The sequence below is a fragment of the Rattus rattus genome, chromosome 7 (genome assembly GCF_011064425.1).
Source record: "Rattus rattus isolate New Zealand chromosome 7, Rrattus_CSIRO_v1, whole genome shotgun sequence".
Taxonomy (NCBI): domain Eukaryota; kingdom Metazoa; phylum Chordata; class Mammalia; order Rodentia; family Muridae; genus Rattus; species Rattus rattus.
In genome coordinates this window covers 115,312,803-115,333,922 of record NC_046160.1, presented here as the reverse complement: position 1 = coordinate 115,333,922, position 21,120 = coordinate 115,312,803, and the positions used below count along the sequence as shown (strand labels likewise).

The following is a 21,120-nucleotide window of genomic DNA, read 5'->3' as shown; positions in this document are numbered from 1 at the left end:
CAGTCTCACAAACTCTTTGCAGCTTGAAGAAAGAAAGTCAAGATGAAAGAAAGTTGAAAGGGCATGAGTGGATACCTGAGAGACAGCAACAGCAAAATGGGGAAAGATTCTCTCTAGGCTCCAAATGTCACCAGCTGCACCTCTTAGCATTTGGGGTACACCTAGTTCTCTGCTGAGGTAATCATTTCTATTGTCACAGGCATTATTTCTGACACACAGGACACTAAATATAGGTGTTCCATAGAGCCAAAACTGTAACTGTGAACTGTACAAAATGCTACAGTTCCCAACAATGACTCTCAGACATTATTTATGAATAAAATGCCTAGGCTACAAGCTTTGAATCACTTCCACTAGTTGTAACACCATCATTTCATGCTTACCTCTCCTTTTCCTGATCTGTCTCTTTAAAGTCCAGGGTGAATCTCTTCCCCCTCCTGACTTTACAAGAGTTCCTTTCTCTACCAAAAGTCTCCCCTCCTATTTCCTGCCTAGCTAATAGTTCCTCAGATTTTCGTTGACAGGTAATGCTTCCACACATACAGTAGACAAGAGATTCTCTTTATAGGGAACTTAGAACAAGATAAGACTATAAGCCTCAGGATGGATCATCAAGGCTCCAATCTCCCCACTGAACAGAAATTCTCATCAGTCTGCCACTCTCTGCAGACACAGGCTCTTTTTGATTTCCCCCACTGCCAAGCACAGGCAGCTTCCCTTCAGAATTAGCCTTTATGCCAGAAAAGGGGGTAATGTAGATGTAGGCAAATGCCTATAAACATTGAAACATGTGTTTATTATTCTGTGAGTTTCTTAATGAGAGCAAGGAGCACAGGCATAGATTTGTATCCTCTGAGAAGTGACTTGAGAAGCCCTGAACAAGGTTAGCTGCAGCTTTTCCTGGTGACATGTGGGTCAGGGCTGGTGCCCTGTCTTTTGGTCTTGACTGCTCACCTGTTCCAGACTGACCTTTAAACTATAACAGTAACAGAAGGCACAATGTGGGTCAACAGTTGGCCTCCAGTTTAAAACACTGTTAGTGGATTTCCCACTGGGTGCTGTTCTGCAATATAGAGCTGTAAGTCAATCTAACCACTTTTTTTTAAAATTAATCATTTCTTTTTTTTTATTAACTTGAATATTTCTTATATACATTTTTGAGTGTTATTCCCTTTCCGGTTTCGGGCAAACATCCCCTCCCCCTCCCCTTCCTTATGGGTGTTCCCCTCCCCACCCTCCCCCATTGCCGCCCTCCCCCAACAATCTAGTTCACTGGGGTTCAGTCTTAGCAGGACCCAGGGCTTCCCCTTCCACTGGTGCTCTTACTAGGATATTCATTGCTACCTATGAGGTCAGAGTCCAGGGTCAGTCCATGTATAGTCTTTAGGTAGTGGCTTAGTCCCTGGAAGCTCTGGTTGCTACCACAAGCCATCCTATATGTCATCTCAAGTGTGAGCACAGAGCCCAGGATGTCATGATCACTATTTTGTAACAGCAGGGAGGAGTCCCTGGGGATAAATGGACATTCTGTGTGAGAGGAAAAACACACCAGAAAGAAGCAGCGCTGAACCTCAGGACTAAACTAACAAGGATACTAGCAGCTGGCTTTGGGTTTGCAGGTAATGTTCAGGAAACCTATCTGGGGATGGAGAAAGGAGTCTTCCCAGGTGTCATACTACCTGATATGACTTTCAGTCTTGGTTTTGGGGAGGTAACAACTTACTCTTAGTCAATGGGTTTTGAATCAGGGGACATTTCTGCAATGTATAAAAACTTCTTTCTTTTCTGGGTCTCCACAGAAGAAGTACTGAGACCTTGCTGAGACCAAATGTTGATATAAGAGTCAGGAGAGAACAGAAGAGTTCCAGTGTCCACCTGGGAGGGGTGGCCCTCTGCCATGCTCACTTCAGACAGGACATGCCTTGGAGTCAGGGACCATAGTTCCATGGCAAATCTGTAGCTATAAGAGACCTAATTCTTACCTAGCAAGAAAAAGAGAACAACAGCTCTGCAATTAAGCCAGGTCTGTTCCAACACAAACAGACTAGGCTGTTTTATGTTGAAATTATTTTGAAAGAAAATATTGCTGAATGCTTTCCCAAAAAATGGTTGCAGTAGATGAAGGTTGCTGAAGCCCCAGGCTTCTCTACAGACGTGTCACTTCCCTGGGGACATGAGGTAATGTTCCATCACCTTTCTCCCCTGCTCCCCATTCTCCTTTACTCTTAAATTCTCCTCTTCCCTCCATTTTCCCTCTGTTCCCTCATCCTATCCCTTCCTCATTTATTGCCCTACCCCCTCTTCTTTGCACTTTCCCACTCCTTCTTTCATAACCCATCTGTCCTCTCTCTTCCCTATTTTTTCTTGCCTTTCCATTCCTTTCTCATCTACTTTCCAATCTCAACTCTTGTACACTGTGGACAAAGACTATAGATACAAGGCTATGATCATCATCATCACAAACTCAAAAGTGTTCTTTACTGAATGGCAGTATAGATAAGTTTGCCCTCTGCACAAACTCTACACTCATTCCCAAATCTGTGATTAGTCAACCACTTTTCCCAATTATGTCAATGGGCCTCAAAACAGGCCATCTAGAGAGGTCTAGATATTTGCTTGCCAGCACACAGCAGCTCTGTCAGACTAATTGAAATCAGGTACAGATATCAGAGACTTGAAAACCATTTCTTATTTTTCTAGTCTGAATGCCTTCCAAGACTGAGGCCATGTGGTACACTGTTAAAGTTCAAAATACCTCTCCCTATTAGTCCTTCTAGTACAAGATCACAGGGATAACAGGGCTTTCTCACTGAGTTAGATATCTCCAGTGTTTTCTCTCAATTAATCTCCTCACTCCCAGAAACATGAGGTAGATTAAGTGCTACAAAGTTCATCCAAGGTTCCTTCCTTCAGTGTGGACTAGAGCTTCCTGATGAGAGCACACAAGCAAAGGAAGATGGTTTCCTGCCCTCTAACGTGACCTTATGTCAATCCTGTAAGGGAGACAGGATTACAGATTAAGGTTGCACATTGCTTGTGCCCAGCTCCAGATGTTTCTCTTCTTTTATCTATGAGGTTGGAAAGACCCTCCCTTTCTGGATGCTTGTTCTTTTAAATAGAAAAATTGGCTTCTGCAACTGCACTTCCTCCATGGTAGGAGGGAGCAAATGATATAGCAATGCCATTGAGTCTCCAGAGCACCTCCCATAGGCATTCAAAGATGGAGGAAGGGCAGCTGAGCAGAGCATAATGTCTGCCAGGTGGGAGAACTAGGAGATGGGCAGAGCATCAGCTGGTCCTCCCTGACTCAAAGGATGTTTATTTTTCATCCTGAAGAACAGAGAATATGGTCTCCATTGCAAGTTTTTGGATCATCGTGGCTGGGATCTGCCCTGCTGTTCTCTGCTGCACAGATGGCACACTAGGAAAGCATACTAATGTCCAGAATGGCGAAGATACACAAAAACAAATGTACAGTAGAACATTGGCCTCCATCAACACTGACTTTGCCTTCAGTCTGTACAAGGAATTAGCCTTGAAGAGTCCAGATACAAATATTATCTTCTCTCCACTTAGCATTGCAACTTTCTTGATCACTTTGTCTCTGGGGGCAAAGGGCAACACCTTGCAAGAGATTCTAGAAAGTCTCCAGTTCAATCTCACAGAGACCCCTGAGGCTGACATCCACCTGAAGTATAGGGACCTCCTACAGAGGCTCAGCCAGCTGGGGGACCAGGTAAAACTCAGCAGAGGCAATGCCCTGTTTGTTGAAAAGCACCTGCAGGTTCTGAATGAGTTTAAGGAGAAGGCAAGGACTCTGTACCAGACTGAGGTCTTCACAGCTGACTTCCATCAGCCTTGTGAGGCAAGAAAACTCATCAATGACTATTTGAGGATACAGAGCCAGCGGAAAATCAAGGAACTCGTCTTAGACCTGGAGAAGAGGACTTCAATGGTGATGTTGAATTTCCTCTTATTTACAGGTGAGAATGATCATTGTTTGGCAAATGGAGGGAGAGCATGTTGCCTGGGAACCTGTGTCCTTATACTAAGCACTGGAAAGAAGGTGCTCAGGGCCTCAGAGCCATGTGTATCTCTCTCTATTGCAAAAAGCTCTTAGTCCTCTAAGATTTTTTTCAGATATTGATGTAATTCCTGGGACATGCCTAACAAAAACACTGACATGCTAATCCAAGAGCACTGATCTAGTCAGTGACTTAAACTTACCAACTAGCAGAATGCTATGTCTTCATATGACAGCCCTCCATATTAGGCTGAAGCTGTGGCTACCATACACAATTCTGATCCCTCAGTCTGACCATATCAATCATTTCTATTATGCTCCCATTTGAGGTAGCCCATGCATTGGTTTCCAGCAGGGACCTGATGGACAGGGAATTCTTGATCTAAAGGAGGATAGCTACCCTTATCTAAGTGGAAAAGCATCATAATAAAAAACTAGTCAAGAGCCCTGAAGGCAGTTCCTGCATATGAATTCTCCCCTGAACCTAATGTGTAATGAGCTGATTTTGGGCATGGACAATCAGGGACTCAGGAAAAGTCATTAGAAAAGGGGACTGTGAGTCAGAAAGTGTTCTGTGTTAATGGCTGGTTCCTTCTTAGAATTTTACTTTATTAAAATTTATATATGAAAATTCAGGCACATTTCCTAAGACATATTTCTCGGGTATGAATCTGCTGAGAATTGGCACCATGATGATTGGAGAATCAATTGGAAACATTATAGGTATGTTTAGTTGGGGAAAGTCCAGGGAACCCACACCCATAAATACCTGCTTGACAGCGACCAGGGAGCAGGGTGACATCCCAGAAATCACTGCCTGAAAGAAGTCAGGATATAACAAGTCTTTGATTGGGTCTGGGTCTAATTAAGATTAGTTCAGGATACAAGGAGGGCAGAACTCAGGTCTAAGCAGAAAATCAAGGTGATAGTGGAGAGAATTATAGGACAGTAGGTCAGAGTACAGGAAGATAGAAGACAGAGGACAGGGAATAGGATGGCAGGATGTCCCTAGAGCTGCTGTGGGCAGTGAATGTGCTAAGCAGTGTGACAGCCTGAAGGCTTAGACAGTAGGCATGGCTATCTCAGCTCACACAGGACACAGTCTCAAGTGCTGCTTGGTGTGAGGTAGGAGTTATATTTAAGTTACAAGGTGCCCAGAGCAAGGAATTGTTTCACTATCAAGACCCACAATGTGCAGTGATAGTGAGGATAGGAACTAGAAATCTGAAATAACTTTGAGCTGAAATCTCAGATTGTCAGGGTTGCCAATTCCCATGCGTGCACTGAGGACTAATTACCTATGATTTACCTACAGTCTAAGAGATTGAAGACTGCTCACAATGTGGCAGAACTCAGTCTGTACTGTTGATTTCTACTAAAACTTATCCTACAACCCATTGCCTTCTAGACTTGGTTTCCCTGAGGAAGACAGGGCACTCTACACTCCCCTGTCTCCAGTCACACCACATTTACTCTTGTCTCTCTTACACACTCTATCACAGATTCCTGACTGTGTCAGGAGCTCATATAGCTAAGCTGTGGTTTTCAGGTTCCTTTTTTTAAACTAAGTCTGGATATTCAATACTACCTTATTGCTCACCTACCAAGATTTTTCCAGTTTAGCATATGCCATCCTGAAGGTAAATCTGAGTGACTGAACATGGATGGATTCCTCTTACAACTCAGAAACAGAGTACAGATGGGGAGGAGCAGGAATATTTCTGCTATGTTACAATCTCATGACTTTCTTCACTTTTAGGACAATGGGATTTGCCCTTTGACCCTGATGACACATTCATGGGAAAATTCATATTGGACAGCAGGGGGCCTGTGAGGGTGCCCATGATGAAAATCGAGGACCTGACTATACCCTACTTTCGGGATGAAGAGCTGAAATGCACTGTGGTGGAGCTGAATTACATAGTTAATGGCAGGGTTATGTTCATTCTCCCTGACCAGGGCAAGAAAGAGCAGGTGGAAGCCAGCTTACAACCAGAGATCCTGAGGAAGTGGATGGACTCTCTAAAACCAAGGTGCATGTCCTCAGGACCCAGAAATGTAATTGATTCCTGGACTGCTCTTCTTATGATGGTCAGTGTCCATGTACCTCAGAACATCTCTTACATCCAATGAATTCTTTAAAATGTCAGCAGGGGTCCTGTGAAGTTGAGTTAATTCTTTTCATCTGTCTCAGTTATTTATTCCTGTGGTTTTTGCAGTTGACTAAGTGAGAACAAAGAGATGAGGTTTTCTCTGTCTCTAACAGGCTATAAATGACGATGACTGTTGAATGGATCTTTGAAAGACTGAAAAATTATGGTTGGGATATCACCTTTGAGAATTAGCTGTGCCTGTTGTAGCCTTCAAAATACCTTATCGCTCACAATTTTACCATTCATTGAATGTTGAATTGAAGACATACTATGTGCCAAGCCTTCACTTAGACTCAGAGTGTGAATGGAGAAAAAATTCTGATACTTGTGGACTGTCTTGTAATTGATGAAGATGATGGGAGGGGCATGAAAATAGAACTATTCATTTAATAAGTTAAAGGTGAAGTCAGATGTAGTGGTGAGTTTGAGATGGACAATTAAGTGTTAGGAGTGCTGGAGACTTATATGGTAACCTGTTATAAATCAAATGGTAATTAGTTGATGTCTGAGGGTCAGAATGACAGGGAAGGGCTGCATTTTGTGGACCTAGGAGGAAAACATTCCCAGTCAAGGAACAATTAGTATCAAGCCAGGATTACAAATACTCTCACGAGCTGATGAATAATTAGTGCATTAGGAAAACCAAAATCACGAGGTCTAAGCATGGGTGGAAGGAGGACTCTGCTCCAGCAAGAGGGTTCTTATAGAAGGGTAACCCTCAGACAGAAGTTGCATTGATTGGGTACAGGTTGCACTGGCCCTTCAATTTCTCATTTTTGTTATCAGGATAATAGATGAGCTCCACCTTCCCAAGTTTTCTGTGTCCAAGACCTACCATCTAGAAGATATCCTTCCAGAGCTGGGTGTCAGGGAAGTCTTCTCCAAACACGCTGATCTGTCAGGGATCACAGGAGACAAGAACATAAGGGTCTCTCAGGTAAGACATGAAATACGGGGTCATTCACTTTGGGTCCTGATTATAGACAGTGAAGGCCATGTGGGTGTGTAAGGATGCTCAATGTGTCAGAAAACCTGCATGCTCGTGATCCCTCATGTGAAAGAGAGATAAATAATAGCCCAGGTACTTCTTCTTAGAGTATGCAGTCAGTTGATTTTTACCCCCAGGAGTTTGAGTCATGCAGTAGACAATGTAGGACAAATGTCTATGTTTGGATTTAAAACACATAGCATTCTGTGCTGTGCTATGGGGTTTCTCACAATTCAATGCAGAGCCAACCATTACCCAGTACAAGGCCACCCACAATCCATTGCAGGGCTTCAAATTCTTCAATGCAATGCTCAGCCTTTACTACTTGACCAGCACACACAGTAGTAGCAGTAAGGTAATAACAAAGGATCAATGACAATTCTGATGAAAAACCTAAAAATAGGAAACACGACGCTCTTAGACCCTCATACCACGTTTTTAGGTGCGCAGTCTGTTGGTTCCTAGTGTTCTGTCCAAGGCCCACTCAGAGCCCTGGGCTAAGATCTGAACCATCAGGCCATGGTAGTGTGGAATTATGAAGCCATGCCCTGCACAATTCTGGTATATATCACAGGGAGTTTGGAGCATGAGAGGTGCTGAAATTTGTTGCAGAAATTATTTATTCCCAGCCAAGTGCTCTACTCCACCTAGCTGTTTAAGTTCCTGGATGAAAGTCCTACACAACCTTTATATTTCCAGTAAGCCTTAAACAGCACAATAACTGGGTGGCGGCCTAACCCCTACATGATTAGTTTCTACTTTCCAATCAATACCCTGAGTTATTACTTACTACGTTTCATCTGGGCTGCTCTTTTTTTTAATATATTTTTTTATTATTATTAACTTGAGTATTTCTTATATACATTTGAGTGTTATTCCTTTCCGGTTTCGGGCAAACATCCCCCCCCTCCCCTTCCTTATGGGTGTTCCCCCTCCCAACCCTCCCCCTTGCTTCCCCTCCCCAACAGTCTAGTTCACTGGGGGTTCAGTCTTAGCAGGACCCAGGGCTTCCCCTTCCACTGGTGCTCTTACTAGGATATTCATTGCTACCTATGAGGTCAGAGTCCAGGGTCAGTCCATGTATAGTCTTTGGGTAGTGGCTTAGTCCCTGGAAGCTCTGTTTGGTTGGCATTGCTGTACATATGGGGTCTCGAGCTCCTTCAAGCTCTTCCAGTTCTTTCTCTGATTCCTTCAACGGGGGTCCTGTTCTCAGTTCAGTGGTTTCCTGCTGGCATACGCCTCTGTATTTGCTGTATTCTGGCTGTGTCTCTCAGGGGCGATATGCATTCACATTTTGATCATCCGTCTTGAGTTTCATTTGTTCTAGGCATCTAGGGTAATTCAAGCATTTGGGCTAATAGCCACTTATCAATGAGTACATACCATGTATGTCTTTCTGTGATTGGGTTAGCTCACTCAGGATGATATTTTCCAGTTCTAACCATTTGCCTACGAATTTCATAAAGTCATTGTTTTTGATAGCTGAGTAATATTCCATTGTGTAGATGTACCACATTTTCTGTATCCATTCCTCTATTGAAGGGCATCTGGGTTCTTTCCAGCTTCTGGCTATTATAAATAAGGCTGCGATGAACATGGTGGAGCACGTGTCTTTTTATATGTTGGGGCATCTTTTGGGTATATGCCCAGGAGAGGTATAGCTGGATCCTCAGGCAGTTCAATGTCCAATTTTCTGAGGAACCTCCAGACTGATTTCCAGAATGGTTGTAGCAGTCTGCAACCCCACCAACAATGGAGGAGTGTTCCCCTTTCTCCACATCCTCGCCAGCATTTGCTGTCACCTGAGTTTTTGATCTTAGCCATTCTCACTGGTGTGAGGTGAAATCTCAGGGTTGTTTTGATTTGCATTTCCCTTATGACTAACGATGTTGAACATTTCTTTAGGTGTTTCTCGGCCATTCGGTATTCCTCAGCTGTGAATTCTTTGTTTAGCTCTGAACCCCATTTTTTAATAGGGTTATTTGTCTCCCTGCGGTCTAACTTCTTGAGTTCTTTGTATATTTTGGATATAAGGCCTCTATCTGTTGTAGGATTGGTAAAGATCTTTTCCCAATCTGTTGGTTGCCGTTTTGTCCTAACCACAGTGTCCTTTGCCTTACAGAAGCTTTGCAGTTTTATGAGATCCCATTTGTCGATTCTTGATCTTAGAGCATAAGCCATTGGTGTTTTGTTCAGGAAATTTTTTCCAGTGCCCATGTGTTCCAAATGCTTCCCTAGTTTTTCTTCTATTAGTTTGAGTGTATCTGGTTTGATGTGGAGGTCCTTTATCCACTTGGACTTAAGCTTTGTACAGGGTGATAAGCATGGATCGATCTGCATTCTTCTACATGTTGACCTCCAGTTGAACCAGCACCATTTCCTGAAAATGCTATCTTTTTTTCCATTGGATGGTTTTGGCTCCTTTGTCAAAAATCAAGTGCCCATAGGTGTGTGGGTTCATTTCTGGGTCTTCAATTCTGTTCCATTGGTCTATCTGTCTGTCTCTGTACCAATACCATGCAGTTTTTATCACTATTGCTCTGAAATACTGCTTGAGTTCTGGGATAGTGATTCCCCTGAAGTCCTTTTATTGTTGAGGATAGTTTTAGCTATCCTGGGTTTTTCATTATTCAGATGAATTTGCAAATTGTTCTGTCTAACTCTTTGAAGAATTGGATTGGTATTTTGATGGGGATTGCATTGAATCTGTAGATCGCTTTTTGGTAGAATAGCCATTTTTACTATATTAATCCTGCCAATCCATGAGCATGGGAGATCTTTCCATCTTCTGAGATCTTCTTCAATTTCTTTCTTCAGAGTCTTGAAGTTCTTATTGTACAGATCTTTCCCTTGCTTGGTTAAAGTCACACGAGGTACTTTTATATTATTTGGATCTATTATGAAGGGTGTCATTTCCCTAATTTCTTTCTCGCCTGTTTCTCTTTTGTGTAGAGGAAGGCTACTGATTTATTTGAGTTAATTTTATACCCAGCCACTTTGCTGAAGTTGTTTATCAGCTTTAGTAGTTCTCTGGTGGAACTTTTGGGATCTCTTACATATACTATCATATCATCTGCAAATAGTGATATTTTGACTTCTTCTTTTCCGATCTGTATCCCCTTGACCTCCTTTTGTTGTCTGATTGCTCTGGCTAGAACTTCAAGAACTATATTGAATAAGTAGGGAGAGAGTGGGCAGCCCTGTCTAGTCCCTGATTTTAGTGGGATTGCTTCAAGTTTCTCTCCATTTAGTTTAATGTTAGCAACTGGTTTGCTGTATATGGCTTTTACTATGTTTAGGTATGGGCCTTGAATTCCTATTCTTTCCAGGACTTTTATCATGAAGGGGTGTTGAATTTTGTCAAATGCTTTCTCAGCATCTAATGAAATGATCATGTGGTTTTGTTCTTTCAGTTTGTTTATATAATGGATCACGTTGATGGTTTTCCGTATATTAAACCATCCCTGCATGCCTGGGATGAAGCCTACTTGATCATGGTGGATGATTGTTTTGATGTGCTCTTGGATTCAGTTTGCCAGAATTTTATTGAGTATTTTTGTATCGATATTCATAAGGGAAATTGGTCTGAAGTTCTCTTTCTTTGTTGGGTCTTTGTGTGGTTTAGGTATAAGAGTAATTGTGGCTTCATAGAAGGAATTCGGTAGTGCTCCATCTGTTTCAATTTTGTGGAATAGTTTGGATAATATTGGTATGAGGTCTTCTATGGAGGTCTGATAGAATTCTGCACTAAACCCGTCTGGACCTGGGCTCTTTTTGGTTGTGAGACCTTTAATGACTTCTTCTATTTCCTTAGGAGTTATGGGGTTGTTTAACTGGTTTATCTGTTCCTGATTTAACTTCGGTACCTGGTATCTGTCTAGGAAATTGTCCATTTCCTGCAGATTTTCAAGTTTTGTTGAATATAGGCTTTTATAGTAAGATCTGATGATTTTTTGAATTTCCTCTGAATCTGTAGTTATGTCTCCCTTTTCATTTCTGATTTTGTTAATTTGGACACACTCTCTGTATCCTCTCGTTAGTCTGGCTAAGGGTTTATCTATCTTGTTGATTTTCTCAAAGAACCAACTTTTGGTTCTGTTGATTCTTTCTATGGTCCTTTTTGTTTCTACTTGGTTGATTTCAGCTCTGAGTTTGATTATTTCCTGCCTTCTACTCCTCCTGGGTGTATTTGCTTCTTTTTGTTCTAGAGCTTTTAGGTGTGCTGTCAAGCTGCTGACATATGCTCTTTCCTGTTTCTTTCTACAGGCACTCAGCGCTATGAGTTTTCCTCTTAGCACAGCTTTCATTGTGTCCCATAAGTTTGGGTATGTTGTACCTTCATTTTCATTAAATTCTAAAAAGTTTTAATTTCTTTCTTTATTTCTTCCTTGACCAGGTTATCATTGAGTAGAGCATTGTTCAATTTCCACGTATATGTGGGCATTCTTCCCTTACTGTTATTGAAGACCAGTTTTAGGCCGTGGTGGTCTGATAGCATGCATGGGATTATTTCTATCTTTCTGTACCTGTTGAGGCCCGTTTTTTGACCAATTATATGGTCAATTTTGGAGAAAGTGCCATGAGGAGCTGAGAAGAAGGTATATCCTTTTACTTTAGGATAGAATGTTCTATAAATATCCATTAAGTCCATTTGGCTCATGACTTCTCTTAGTCTGTCTACATCTCTCTGTTTAATTTCCGTTTCCATGATCTGTCCATTGATGAGAGTGGGGTGTTGAAATCTCCTACTATTATTGTGTGAGGTGCAATGTGTGTTTTGAGCTTTAGTAAGGTTTCTTTTACGTATGTAGGTGCCCTTGTATTTGGGGCATAGATATTTAGGATTGAGAGTTCATCTTGGTGGATTTTTTCCTTTGATGAATATGAAAGTGTCCTTCCTTATCTTTTTTTTGATGACTTTTAGTTGAAAATTGATTTTATCTGATATTAGAATGGCTACTCCAGCTTGCTTCTTCTGACCATTTGCTTGGAAAGTTGTTTTCCAGCCTTTCACTCTGAGGTAGTGTCTGTCTTTGTCTCTGAGTGTGTTTCCTGTAGGCAGCAGAATGCAGGGTCCTCGTTGCGTATCCAGTTTGTTAATCTATGTCTTTTTATTGGGGAGTTGAGGCCATTGATGTTGAGAGATATTAAGGAATAGTGATTATTGCTTCATGTTATATTCATATTTGGATGTGAGGTTATGTTTGTGTGCTTTTCTTCTCTTTGTTTTGTTGCCAAGACGATTAGTTTCTTGCTTCTTCTAGGGTATAGCTTGCCTCCTTATGTTGGGCTTTACCATTTATTATCCTTTGTAGTGCTGGATTTGTAGAAAGATATTGTGTAAATTTGGTTTTGTCATGGAATATCTTGGTTTCTCCATCTATGTTGATTGAGAGTTTTGCAGGATACAGTAACCTGGGCTGGCATTTGTATTCTCTTAGGGTCTGTATGACATCAGTCCAGGATCTTCTGGCCTTCATAGTTTCTGGCGAAAAGTCTGGTGTGATTCTGATAGGTCTGCCTTTATATGTTACTTGGCCTTTTTCCCTTACTGCTTTTAATATTCTTTCTTTATTTTGTGCGTTTGGTGTTTTGACTATTATGTGACGGGAGGTGTTTCTTTTCTGGTCCAATCTATTTGGAGTTCTGTGGGCTTCTTGTATGCTTATGGGCATCTCTTTCTTTAGGTTAGGGAAGTTTTCTTCTATGATTTTGTTGAAGATATTTACTGGTCCTTTGAGCTGGGAGTCTTCACTCTCTTCTATACCTATTATCCTTAGGTTTGATCTTCTCATTGAGTCCTGGATTTCCTGTATGTTTTTGGACCAGTAGCTTTTCTGCTTTACATTATCTTTGACAGTTGAGTCAATGATTTCTATGGAATCTTCTGCTCCTGAGATTCTCTCTTCCATCTCTTGTATTCTGTTGGTGAAGCTTGTATCTACAGCTCCTTGTCTCTTCTTTTGGTTTTCTATATCCAGGGTTGTTTCCATGTGTTCTTTCTTGATTGCTTCTATTTCCATTTTAATTCCTTCAACTGTTTGATTGTGTTTTCCTGGAATTCTTTCTTAGGATTTTTGTGTCTCCTCCCTATGTGCTTCTACTTGTTTATTTATGTTTTCCTGGAATTCTTTCAGGGATTTTTGTGTCTCCTCTCTATGGGCTTCTACTTGTTTATTTATGTTTTCCTGGAATTCTTTCAGGCATTTTTGCGATTCCTCTCTGTAGGCTTCTACTTGTTCTCTAAGGGAGTTCTTCACGTCTTTCTTGAAGTCCTCCAGCATCATGGTCAAATATGATTTTGAATCTAGATCTTGCTTTTCTGGTGTGTTTGGGTATTCCATGTTTGTTTTGATGGGAGAATTGGGCTCCGATGATGCCATGTAGTCTTGGTTTCTGTTGCTTGTGTTCCTGTGCTTGCCTCTGCCCATCAGATTATCTCTAGTGTTACTTTGTTCTGCTATTTCTGACAGTGGCTAAACTGTCCTATAAGCCTGTGTGTCAGGAGTTTTGTAGACCTGTTTTCCTGTTTTCTTTCTGCCAGTTATGGGGACAGAGTGTTCTGCTTTCGGGCGTGTAGTTTTTCCTCTCTACAGGTCTTCAGCTGTTCCTGTGGACCTGTGTCTTGAGTTCACCAGGCAGGTCACTTGCAGCAGAAAAGTTGGTCTTACCTGTGGACCAGAGGCTCAAGTTTGCTCGCGGGGTGCTGCCCACGGGCTCTCCTCGGCGGCAGCAACCAGGAAGATCTGCGCCGCCCCTTCCGGGCAGTCCCGTGCACCAGGGGTCCACATATCTTTTGTTGTTTTCCTCTGGGATCAGTACTGTGTGCAGCGTGCAGTCTCTTCTGTTTTCCCAGGCGTGTCCGCCTCTCTGAAGGTTTAGCTCTCCCTCCCACGGGATTTGGGTGCAGAGAACTGTTTATCCGGTCGGTCCCTTCAGGTGCGGTGTCTCAGACGCAGTGGACCTGCTGCTCCTGGGCCCTCCTCTACGGGTACCCAGAGGCCGTTAACAGTTTCCTCCTGGGGCAGGGATGTGGGCAGGGGTGGGCAGCGTTGGTGGTCTCCTCCGCTCTGCTGCATCTGGGCTGCTCTTAACTGCAATTGGCCAACCCTCCATTCCAATTTTTCTTGACTCCTAACACATGGTGACTTCTCCTTCCTCTTCCTGCATTTCTTCTTACTCCTGGTTCTCCTCAGAATCCATATCTGGGAAGTCCAAGCTCCAACTGTCTCTTCTGCCCATCTATTGGGTGTTGGCATCTTTATTTACCAATCAGAAATAATTTCGGGACATGGTCATGTAGCATCTATGTACCTTGCCCTTGGATAACCAGCTCTTGGGAGCCCACCTCTTAGCATTACAATAGATAGCAAAGCACCAAATCCCAACAATTCCCCTTTTTAGTCGAATAAAAAGTGATTTTCTCTCAGATGTAAATAGAACATAATTGTATCCATTATGAAAATTATAAGATATGATATACACTTACTTATACAATTTATCCATTATATTTGATTATTTACATAAATTATATTGCCTTCTATCCTAACTCAATGAATTTATAATTCTGTATCTCAATCATTTTTTCTTTTAACTTGTATTATTGTGTGAAAACCATTCTTTTAATCTAGAACACCTTGTTTAATGCTGAATAACTTAAGTTCAATTTTGAGATTATTGCTAGTTCAATACCATCAGAGGTTTAAAAGGAATAGATATTTGAGAATATAGGGATGTGGCTTCCAAAATTTGAATGATTGTTAGTGACTGCCTTGGGCAGTCTCCAATATTCCTTGTAATGTTGGAGCATCTATCTTCAGCTTTCTGGCTCAGAACATGTGTCAGACCTTAAGTGAAGAAGAAATTAGGAAGGACCAGCTTAGCCTGCATTGGCAGAATTTAACAGTTGACCTTCCTGTATCCATTTTCCCTTTTCGACAGCATTCTGTCAACCAATAAAATTAGGGCATTTTTTGCCCAGTGGCTAGCTTCCCACAATTGAAGCCACTCCACATGGGGATACTGATTCTCATCACCTTCCTGGAAGCAGAACAGGGCTATTGTCATGAGCATTCATATCTCATAGTCAAAAGATCTTTTAATAATGGAATAAGATTTAATGCCATATTCTGTGGATCTCTAATGCCTTTGAAGACCATCTATTGATATATAGCAAAGCTGAATTGGTAAACATTTTTATTTTTTAGCTATTTACTATTTGAATAACCTTGAAAATATTTTATTGAAACTAACTTAATTACAATCTATTGTGGTCACAACTTTGACCATCTGAGTGTTACCTTGCATTATTTAATTATTTTAAGTAATTATAACAGCAGCTATTAAAAGTACTGGTGTTAAACCTTATATTTTTAAACAAGTTGCATAGGCACAATGCCTAAGAATACCAAAATGGATTTAAATATTGCATCAATTAACAACAATTTATATCAACTAAACCTCAATTAACATACAAATTTATGTACCAATTTAAGAATATGTAACTTCAATTTGCATCAAAATATAAACATTTCTGCCAATGAAAGATTTTGGCTCTAAAATTCTTTGTTTAAGAGGAATTTAATAATCCATTCCTTTTCCCTATTTTCTATATTATTACGATATCCTCCATTTTTCTTTTCCAACCCCTTTCCTTTATGTAAGAAAGAACGAAAGAGAAGAGTAAAGGAAAGATAGAAATTCCTGAGTCTTAATTCCCTATTTAGTTTCCTCCCTGTTTAAAACCCTCATGATTTGTAAATTATCCCTGAAAATGACAACATATTTATGATTCCTGAAATGACTGATTCATGCACCTCAACTTAAGGGATTGGGAAGATAGTCTTTTTATATTTGCTTCGTGCTGAAGTGAGGCAAAGAATTAAATCAAAAGAAATCTGGCTGGCATTATTTGTTGTCCAGCGTTTATGTGTTGAGAAAGTTCAGAGCATACCTGAAATCCTGACTGAAACCACCTGAAATGTTGGCTGAACCGAAGTCATAGGCAATAATCAGTCTTTTCTGAAGCTTTTCTTGAAGGAAGTTTCTGGAAACAGCATCTGCTTGGGCATGAATAGGCAGGGAGCTGGAACAGCAGGTAATTTCAGCATCCCCAAGGCTGATCAGGTCTGCCCTCTTGTTATTTCATTCTAAAAAGACATTTATATGGAATGTGCAAGGTGCAAAGATCAGTTAAGGATGAAATTTTGCTCCTTGTTTGAGCGGGAGAAAGAAAATTGTCCCCTTATTAATTAGTTTGATTAATTTTGACCAAGTCAAAATGAATCTTCATTCATGCCATATGAAAGGATGACATGATGAATTCGAGGATTCTCTAGCCAACAAGATTTATAAGCTATGTGTAGCTGAAGTTCTGGTTAGAAGTATTTTTAAGTGTCAGCCAGTTTCAGAGCTGTTCCCAAGTAGAGGGATGAACAATCGTGTCACCTGTCCTGTTTGGTCTTTTTGATTTTTTGCTTCCTCTCTGCTAAGATCTTCAGGGATTCTTCTTCTATCAAATCTTATCATTATTAGTTTGTAAGGAGTCCAAAGCATTCCTTTCCTTTCCTGTTAAATATAGAGTCTATCTGCTTGGTTCACCAAACCATAGTCATGAAAAGAATAGACTGACTCCATTTAGCAGGCTCTTTTTTATTTAGCCTAATCTACTTTGCCCTCTCTCACAGAGGATTAGTAATACCATTAAAAGAACTGAACTTATATCAAACTTCATTTTGATAATTAAAACAATTTAAAACTAATATTACTATTTATTAAGATAGGGTTTCTTTTTTTCTGTGTTCATTTCTTTGTCTTCTATACATTCAGATCAAAGGACTGGATTTATTTATTCATCAATTTCAATTAATTTCTCACTTCTTTCCCTAGAACATGTATATCAATTTTTGTATTTCTACATCTTTGGAGAGTAATATCTCTGTGAATAAATATATCATTCTTCTTTTTATATAAATGTCAAGACTTTATATTTCTCATGATTTTGAACTCATCATGGTGGCTCCCCCTTCTTCTTGCACTGCTTCTTCCTTGTGTTATTCCTTGGAACCTAAACCCCAATTATGTCTCTTTTGCTCAGCCATTGACTGTTGGCATCTTTATTTGTCAATCAGAAATAACTTGAGGAGAGTGTCAATTACCATCTAAGTGTAGACACATGGGCATTGGAGAAAAGTTCCTGAACAAAACACCAATGGCTTATGCTCTAAGATCAAGAATCGACTAATGGGATCTCATAAAAATGCAAAGCTTATTTAAGGCAAAGGGCACTGTTATTAGGACAAAAATGGCAACCAACAGATTGGGAAAAGATCTTTACCAATCCTACAACACACAGATGGCTTATATCCAAAATATACAAAGAACTCAAGAAGTTAGACTGCAGGGAGACAAATAACCCTATTAAAAATTGGGGTTCAGAGCTAAACAAGGAATTCACAGCTGAGGAATGCCGAATGGCTGAGAAACACCTAAAGAAATGTTCAACATCTTTAGTCATAAGGGAAATGCAAATCAAAACATCACTGAGATTTCCCCTCACACAAGTCAGAATGGATAAGATCAAAAACTCAGGTGACAGCAAATGCTGGCGAGGATGTGGAGAAAGAGGAACACTCCTCCATTGTTGGTGGGATTGCAGACTGGTACAACCATTCTGGACATCAGTCTGGAGGTTCCTCAGAAAATTGGACATTGAACTACCTGAGGACCCAGCTATACCTCTCTTGGGCATATACCCAAAAGATGCCCCAACACATAACAAAGACACTTGCTCCACTATGTTCATAGCAACCTTATTTATAATATCCAGAAGCTGGAAAGAACCCAGGTGCCCTTCAACAGAGGAATGGATACAGAAAATGTGGTACATCTACACAATGGAATATTACTCAGCTATCAAAAACAATGACTTTATGAAATTCATAGGCAAATGGATGAAACTGGAAAATATCATCCTGAGTGAGGTAACCCAATCACAGAAAAACACACATGGTATGCACTCATTGATAAGTGGCTATTAGCCCAAATGCTCGAAGTACCCTAGATGCACAGAACACACAAAACTCAAGAAGAATGACCAAAATGCGAATGCTTCACTCCTTCTTTAAAAGGGAAACAAGCATACCCTTGGCAGGGAATAGGGAGGCGAAGTTTAGAACAGAGACAGAAGGAACACCCATTCAGAGCCTGCTCCACATGTGGCCCATACATACACAGACACCAAACTAGATAAGATGGATGAAGCAAAGAAGTTCAGGCCAACAGGAACCAGATGTAGATCTTTCCTGAGAGACACAGCCAGAATACAGCAAATACATAGGCGAATCCCATCATTAAACTGAACTGAGAACGGGACCCCATTGTAGGAATCTTAGAAAGGACTGAAAGAGCTTGAAGGGGCTTGAGACCCCATACGAACAATGCCAACCAACCAGAGCTTCCAGGGACTAAGCCACTACCCAAAGACTATACATGGACTGACCCTGGACTCTGACCTCATAGGTAGTAACGAATAGCCTAGTAAGAGCACCAGTGGAAGGGGAAGCCCTTGGTCCTACCAAGACTGAACCCCCAGTGAAGTGATTGTTGGCAGGAGGGCGGTAATGGGGGGAGGATGGGGAGGGGAACACCCATAGAGAAGGGGAGGGAGAGGGGTTAGGGGGATGTTGGCCTGGAAACCTGAAAGGGGAATAACAATTGAAATGTAAAGAAGAAATACTCAAGTTAATAAAGATGAAAAAAAAAGAATACAACTGCTGAAAAAAAAAGAAATAACTTGGGGAGAGTGTCACTTACCATCTAAATTCAGACCCTCTTCCTCTGGAACAACCAGATCCTGGGTTCCTCCCCAGTTAGAGTTACAATAGATAGCAATTCTCAACAGAAACCTGCATGGCTGCCAGTGCACTCACTGTTCCCTGTGGGGCTGCTGGGAGGCTGCCCATGGGGAAATGCCTGGCATTGCTTACTTCTGTCCTCTTGTTTTAGTGGTTTAATAGTAGCACAGATTCAGACACTAAGCAGAGCCAGGGGGTGCCTAATCTCACAACCTGAGCAGAGACTTGAGAAATCCAGTTCATGAAGGGAACAAACGTTTTCACCAGCAGATGAAGCCAGTTGTCCCTGCTTGCTCCAGGCCTCTCTCCTGCCCTTCCTGGTCTCCAGTGAGTTATGTCTCTTTCTTCCTACAGATGATCCACAACACTGTGCTGGACATAGCTGAGACAGGCACAGAAGCAGATACCACTACAAGAGTCGAATATAACTTCATGTCTCCAAAAATTAACACTACATTTGTTAACATTGTCAGGAAATTCCTATACATGGTTTTAGAACCCAATTCTGAGTTTATCTCCTTTATAGGCAAGGTTATCAACCCTTTAGAAAACTAGAGCTTCCCAAGTGGTGGGGCTCCATTTTAATTATCAGATTGAATCTCTATATGCTTTTTGGCTCCATCCTCTGATAGGCTGTGGCATGTTTGAAATTAAACAGTGACCTTGACTGACTTCACTAGTATCACATCACAGGAGCCTGTGGATGGTCTGTGTCAGGCTCCCAGTGTTGTTGGTCAAGTAGCTCATATTCCTGAACCTGAACTCTGCCTTTCTTCCTCTCCACATGTTACTTCACTTTGTCTGCTTGTGCCAGCATGTAGGCCCATTGCACAGATATGCTCTGCTCATGTCTGCCTTCCACTTCTGCAAACTTGATAGTATATGCAATCTTACAGGCCAACCCATGTATACAACAGGCCAAGTCAAAGATGGGAGCTTGCTGCCCTCAGTCTATTTGCAGCATCTGGAATCCTTGTTACACAGTTTCTGCCTCACTCTTGCCATACTACGGTCTTTTGCTCTCTCTCACCCTTGTAGTGTCTCCTGAGCACTCTCCACACATTGGAGCCTTTATGCCTGAGGTGCATGGGGCCTGATGCTCACACGAGTTCCTTTCTTGCTAGCATTCCTAATCACAGCAGAGTAGTCACCTTTCTCTCAATTCCCAGCTGACCACACTCACAGGCCAGTTAGAAACCTCCACCCTCATCACTCAAAATGAAAGGGTAGGAGCAAAATATTAATTAAATATATACCTGTACAGCCTGTGTCCATATAGTCTTCACTCATCTCCTATTGGCTTGGAGTGGTCTGTGGTGACAACAGGGACATAGAGATTGTTATGCACACTCTCTGAATCCTTTGAGCTATATTATAGTCCACTTTATAGCTGAGGAAACTGATGAATGCAGAAGCTTTGTCTTTTCCCCATGACACACAGCTGGACACTGTTGTTTCCAACTTCCCTGATTCCACAGAGACAAACTTCACCAAACAGGGTATTTTGTCCTTGGGATTCACACTTGTGGTTGGAAGTTGGATGATGAAACAAGACTCTGGATGCTTCACAGAGAGGACCTAAAGAGACCTGGGAACAGGAGGGGAGATATGTTCTGAGGTCACCTGAAGAGGAGGAGCAGCAGGAAGAAGAAGAAGAGGAGGAGGTGTTGGTCTGATGACCAGGAAGGAAATTTTGTTTAGGGTAAAAAACAATGCAGCCATTTTTTTGAATCTGAGATGATGTTGCTTTAGTGAAAGAGCATCACTGTCCCTAAGTTGAAAAATAGCCTGGCCCTGTGTGATCCCCAAACAGTCAGAGCTATGGCGACCTTTGCAGGAGTCAATCATCAATCACTGCTCCTGTCATAGAAAGGTAGGCATGGGTAGCTACAGTGAGCTAAAATTGGGGGAGCCATGATGGTGGCAATTGTTATTGAGAGCCCTGTCAGTGAACATCAGGACACATCTGGAGAGAAGAGTGGGTGGTTCAACTCAGGGGCTGAGCCAGTTTAGTACCTACATAGAGGAGAAGAGGAGGCCAAGGTGCACTGATGTGAAGTTCTGGGTGTCCAAATATATTCCTGTGAGCCTGGAAACACA

The 21,120-nt window shown here is 41.5% G+C and overlaps 1 protein-coding gene across 1 annotated transcript; it reads left to right on the top strand.

Moving 5' to 3' along the window:
- The first annotated feature begins 3,346 nt into the window (after positions 1-3,346).
- Positions 3,347-19,575, top strand: LOC116905380 (serine protease inhibitor A3B-like). Its single transcript, XM_032908318.1, has 4 exons — positions 3,347-3,983; positions 5,784-6,057; positions 6,964-7,114; positions 19,375-19,575. Exons 1-4 carry the CDS (start codon positions 3,347-3,349, stop codon positions 19,573-19,575), a joined length of 1,263 nt encoding a protein of 420 aa, XP_032764209.1.
- The last annotated feature ends 1,545 nt before the right edge of the window (positions 19,576-21,120 follow it).

Coding starts and splice junctions, on each gene's coding strand:
- LOC116905380 (XM_032908318.1), top strand. CDS start 3,347: ATGGTCTCCATTGCAAGTTTTTGGATCATCGTGGCTGGGATCTGCCCT. Junction 6,058..6,963: donor ATGGACTCTCTAAAACCAAG/GTGCATGTCCTC, acceptor TTTTGTTATCAG/GATAATAGATGAGCTCCACC. Junction 7,115..19,374: donor AGAACATAAGGGTCTCTCAG/GTAAGACATGAA, acceptor TTCTTCCTACAG/ATGATCCACAACACTGTGCT.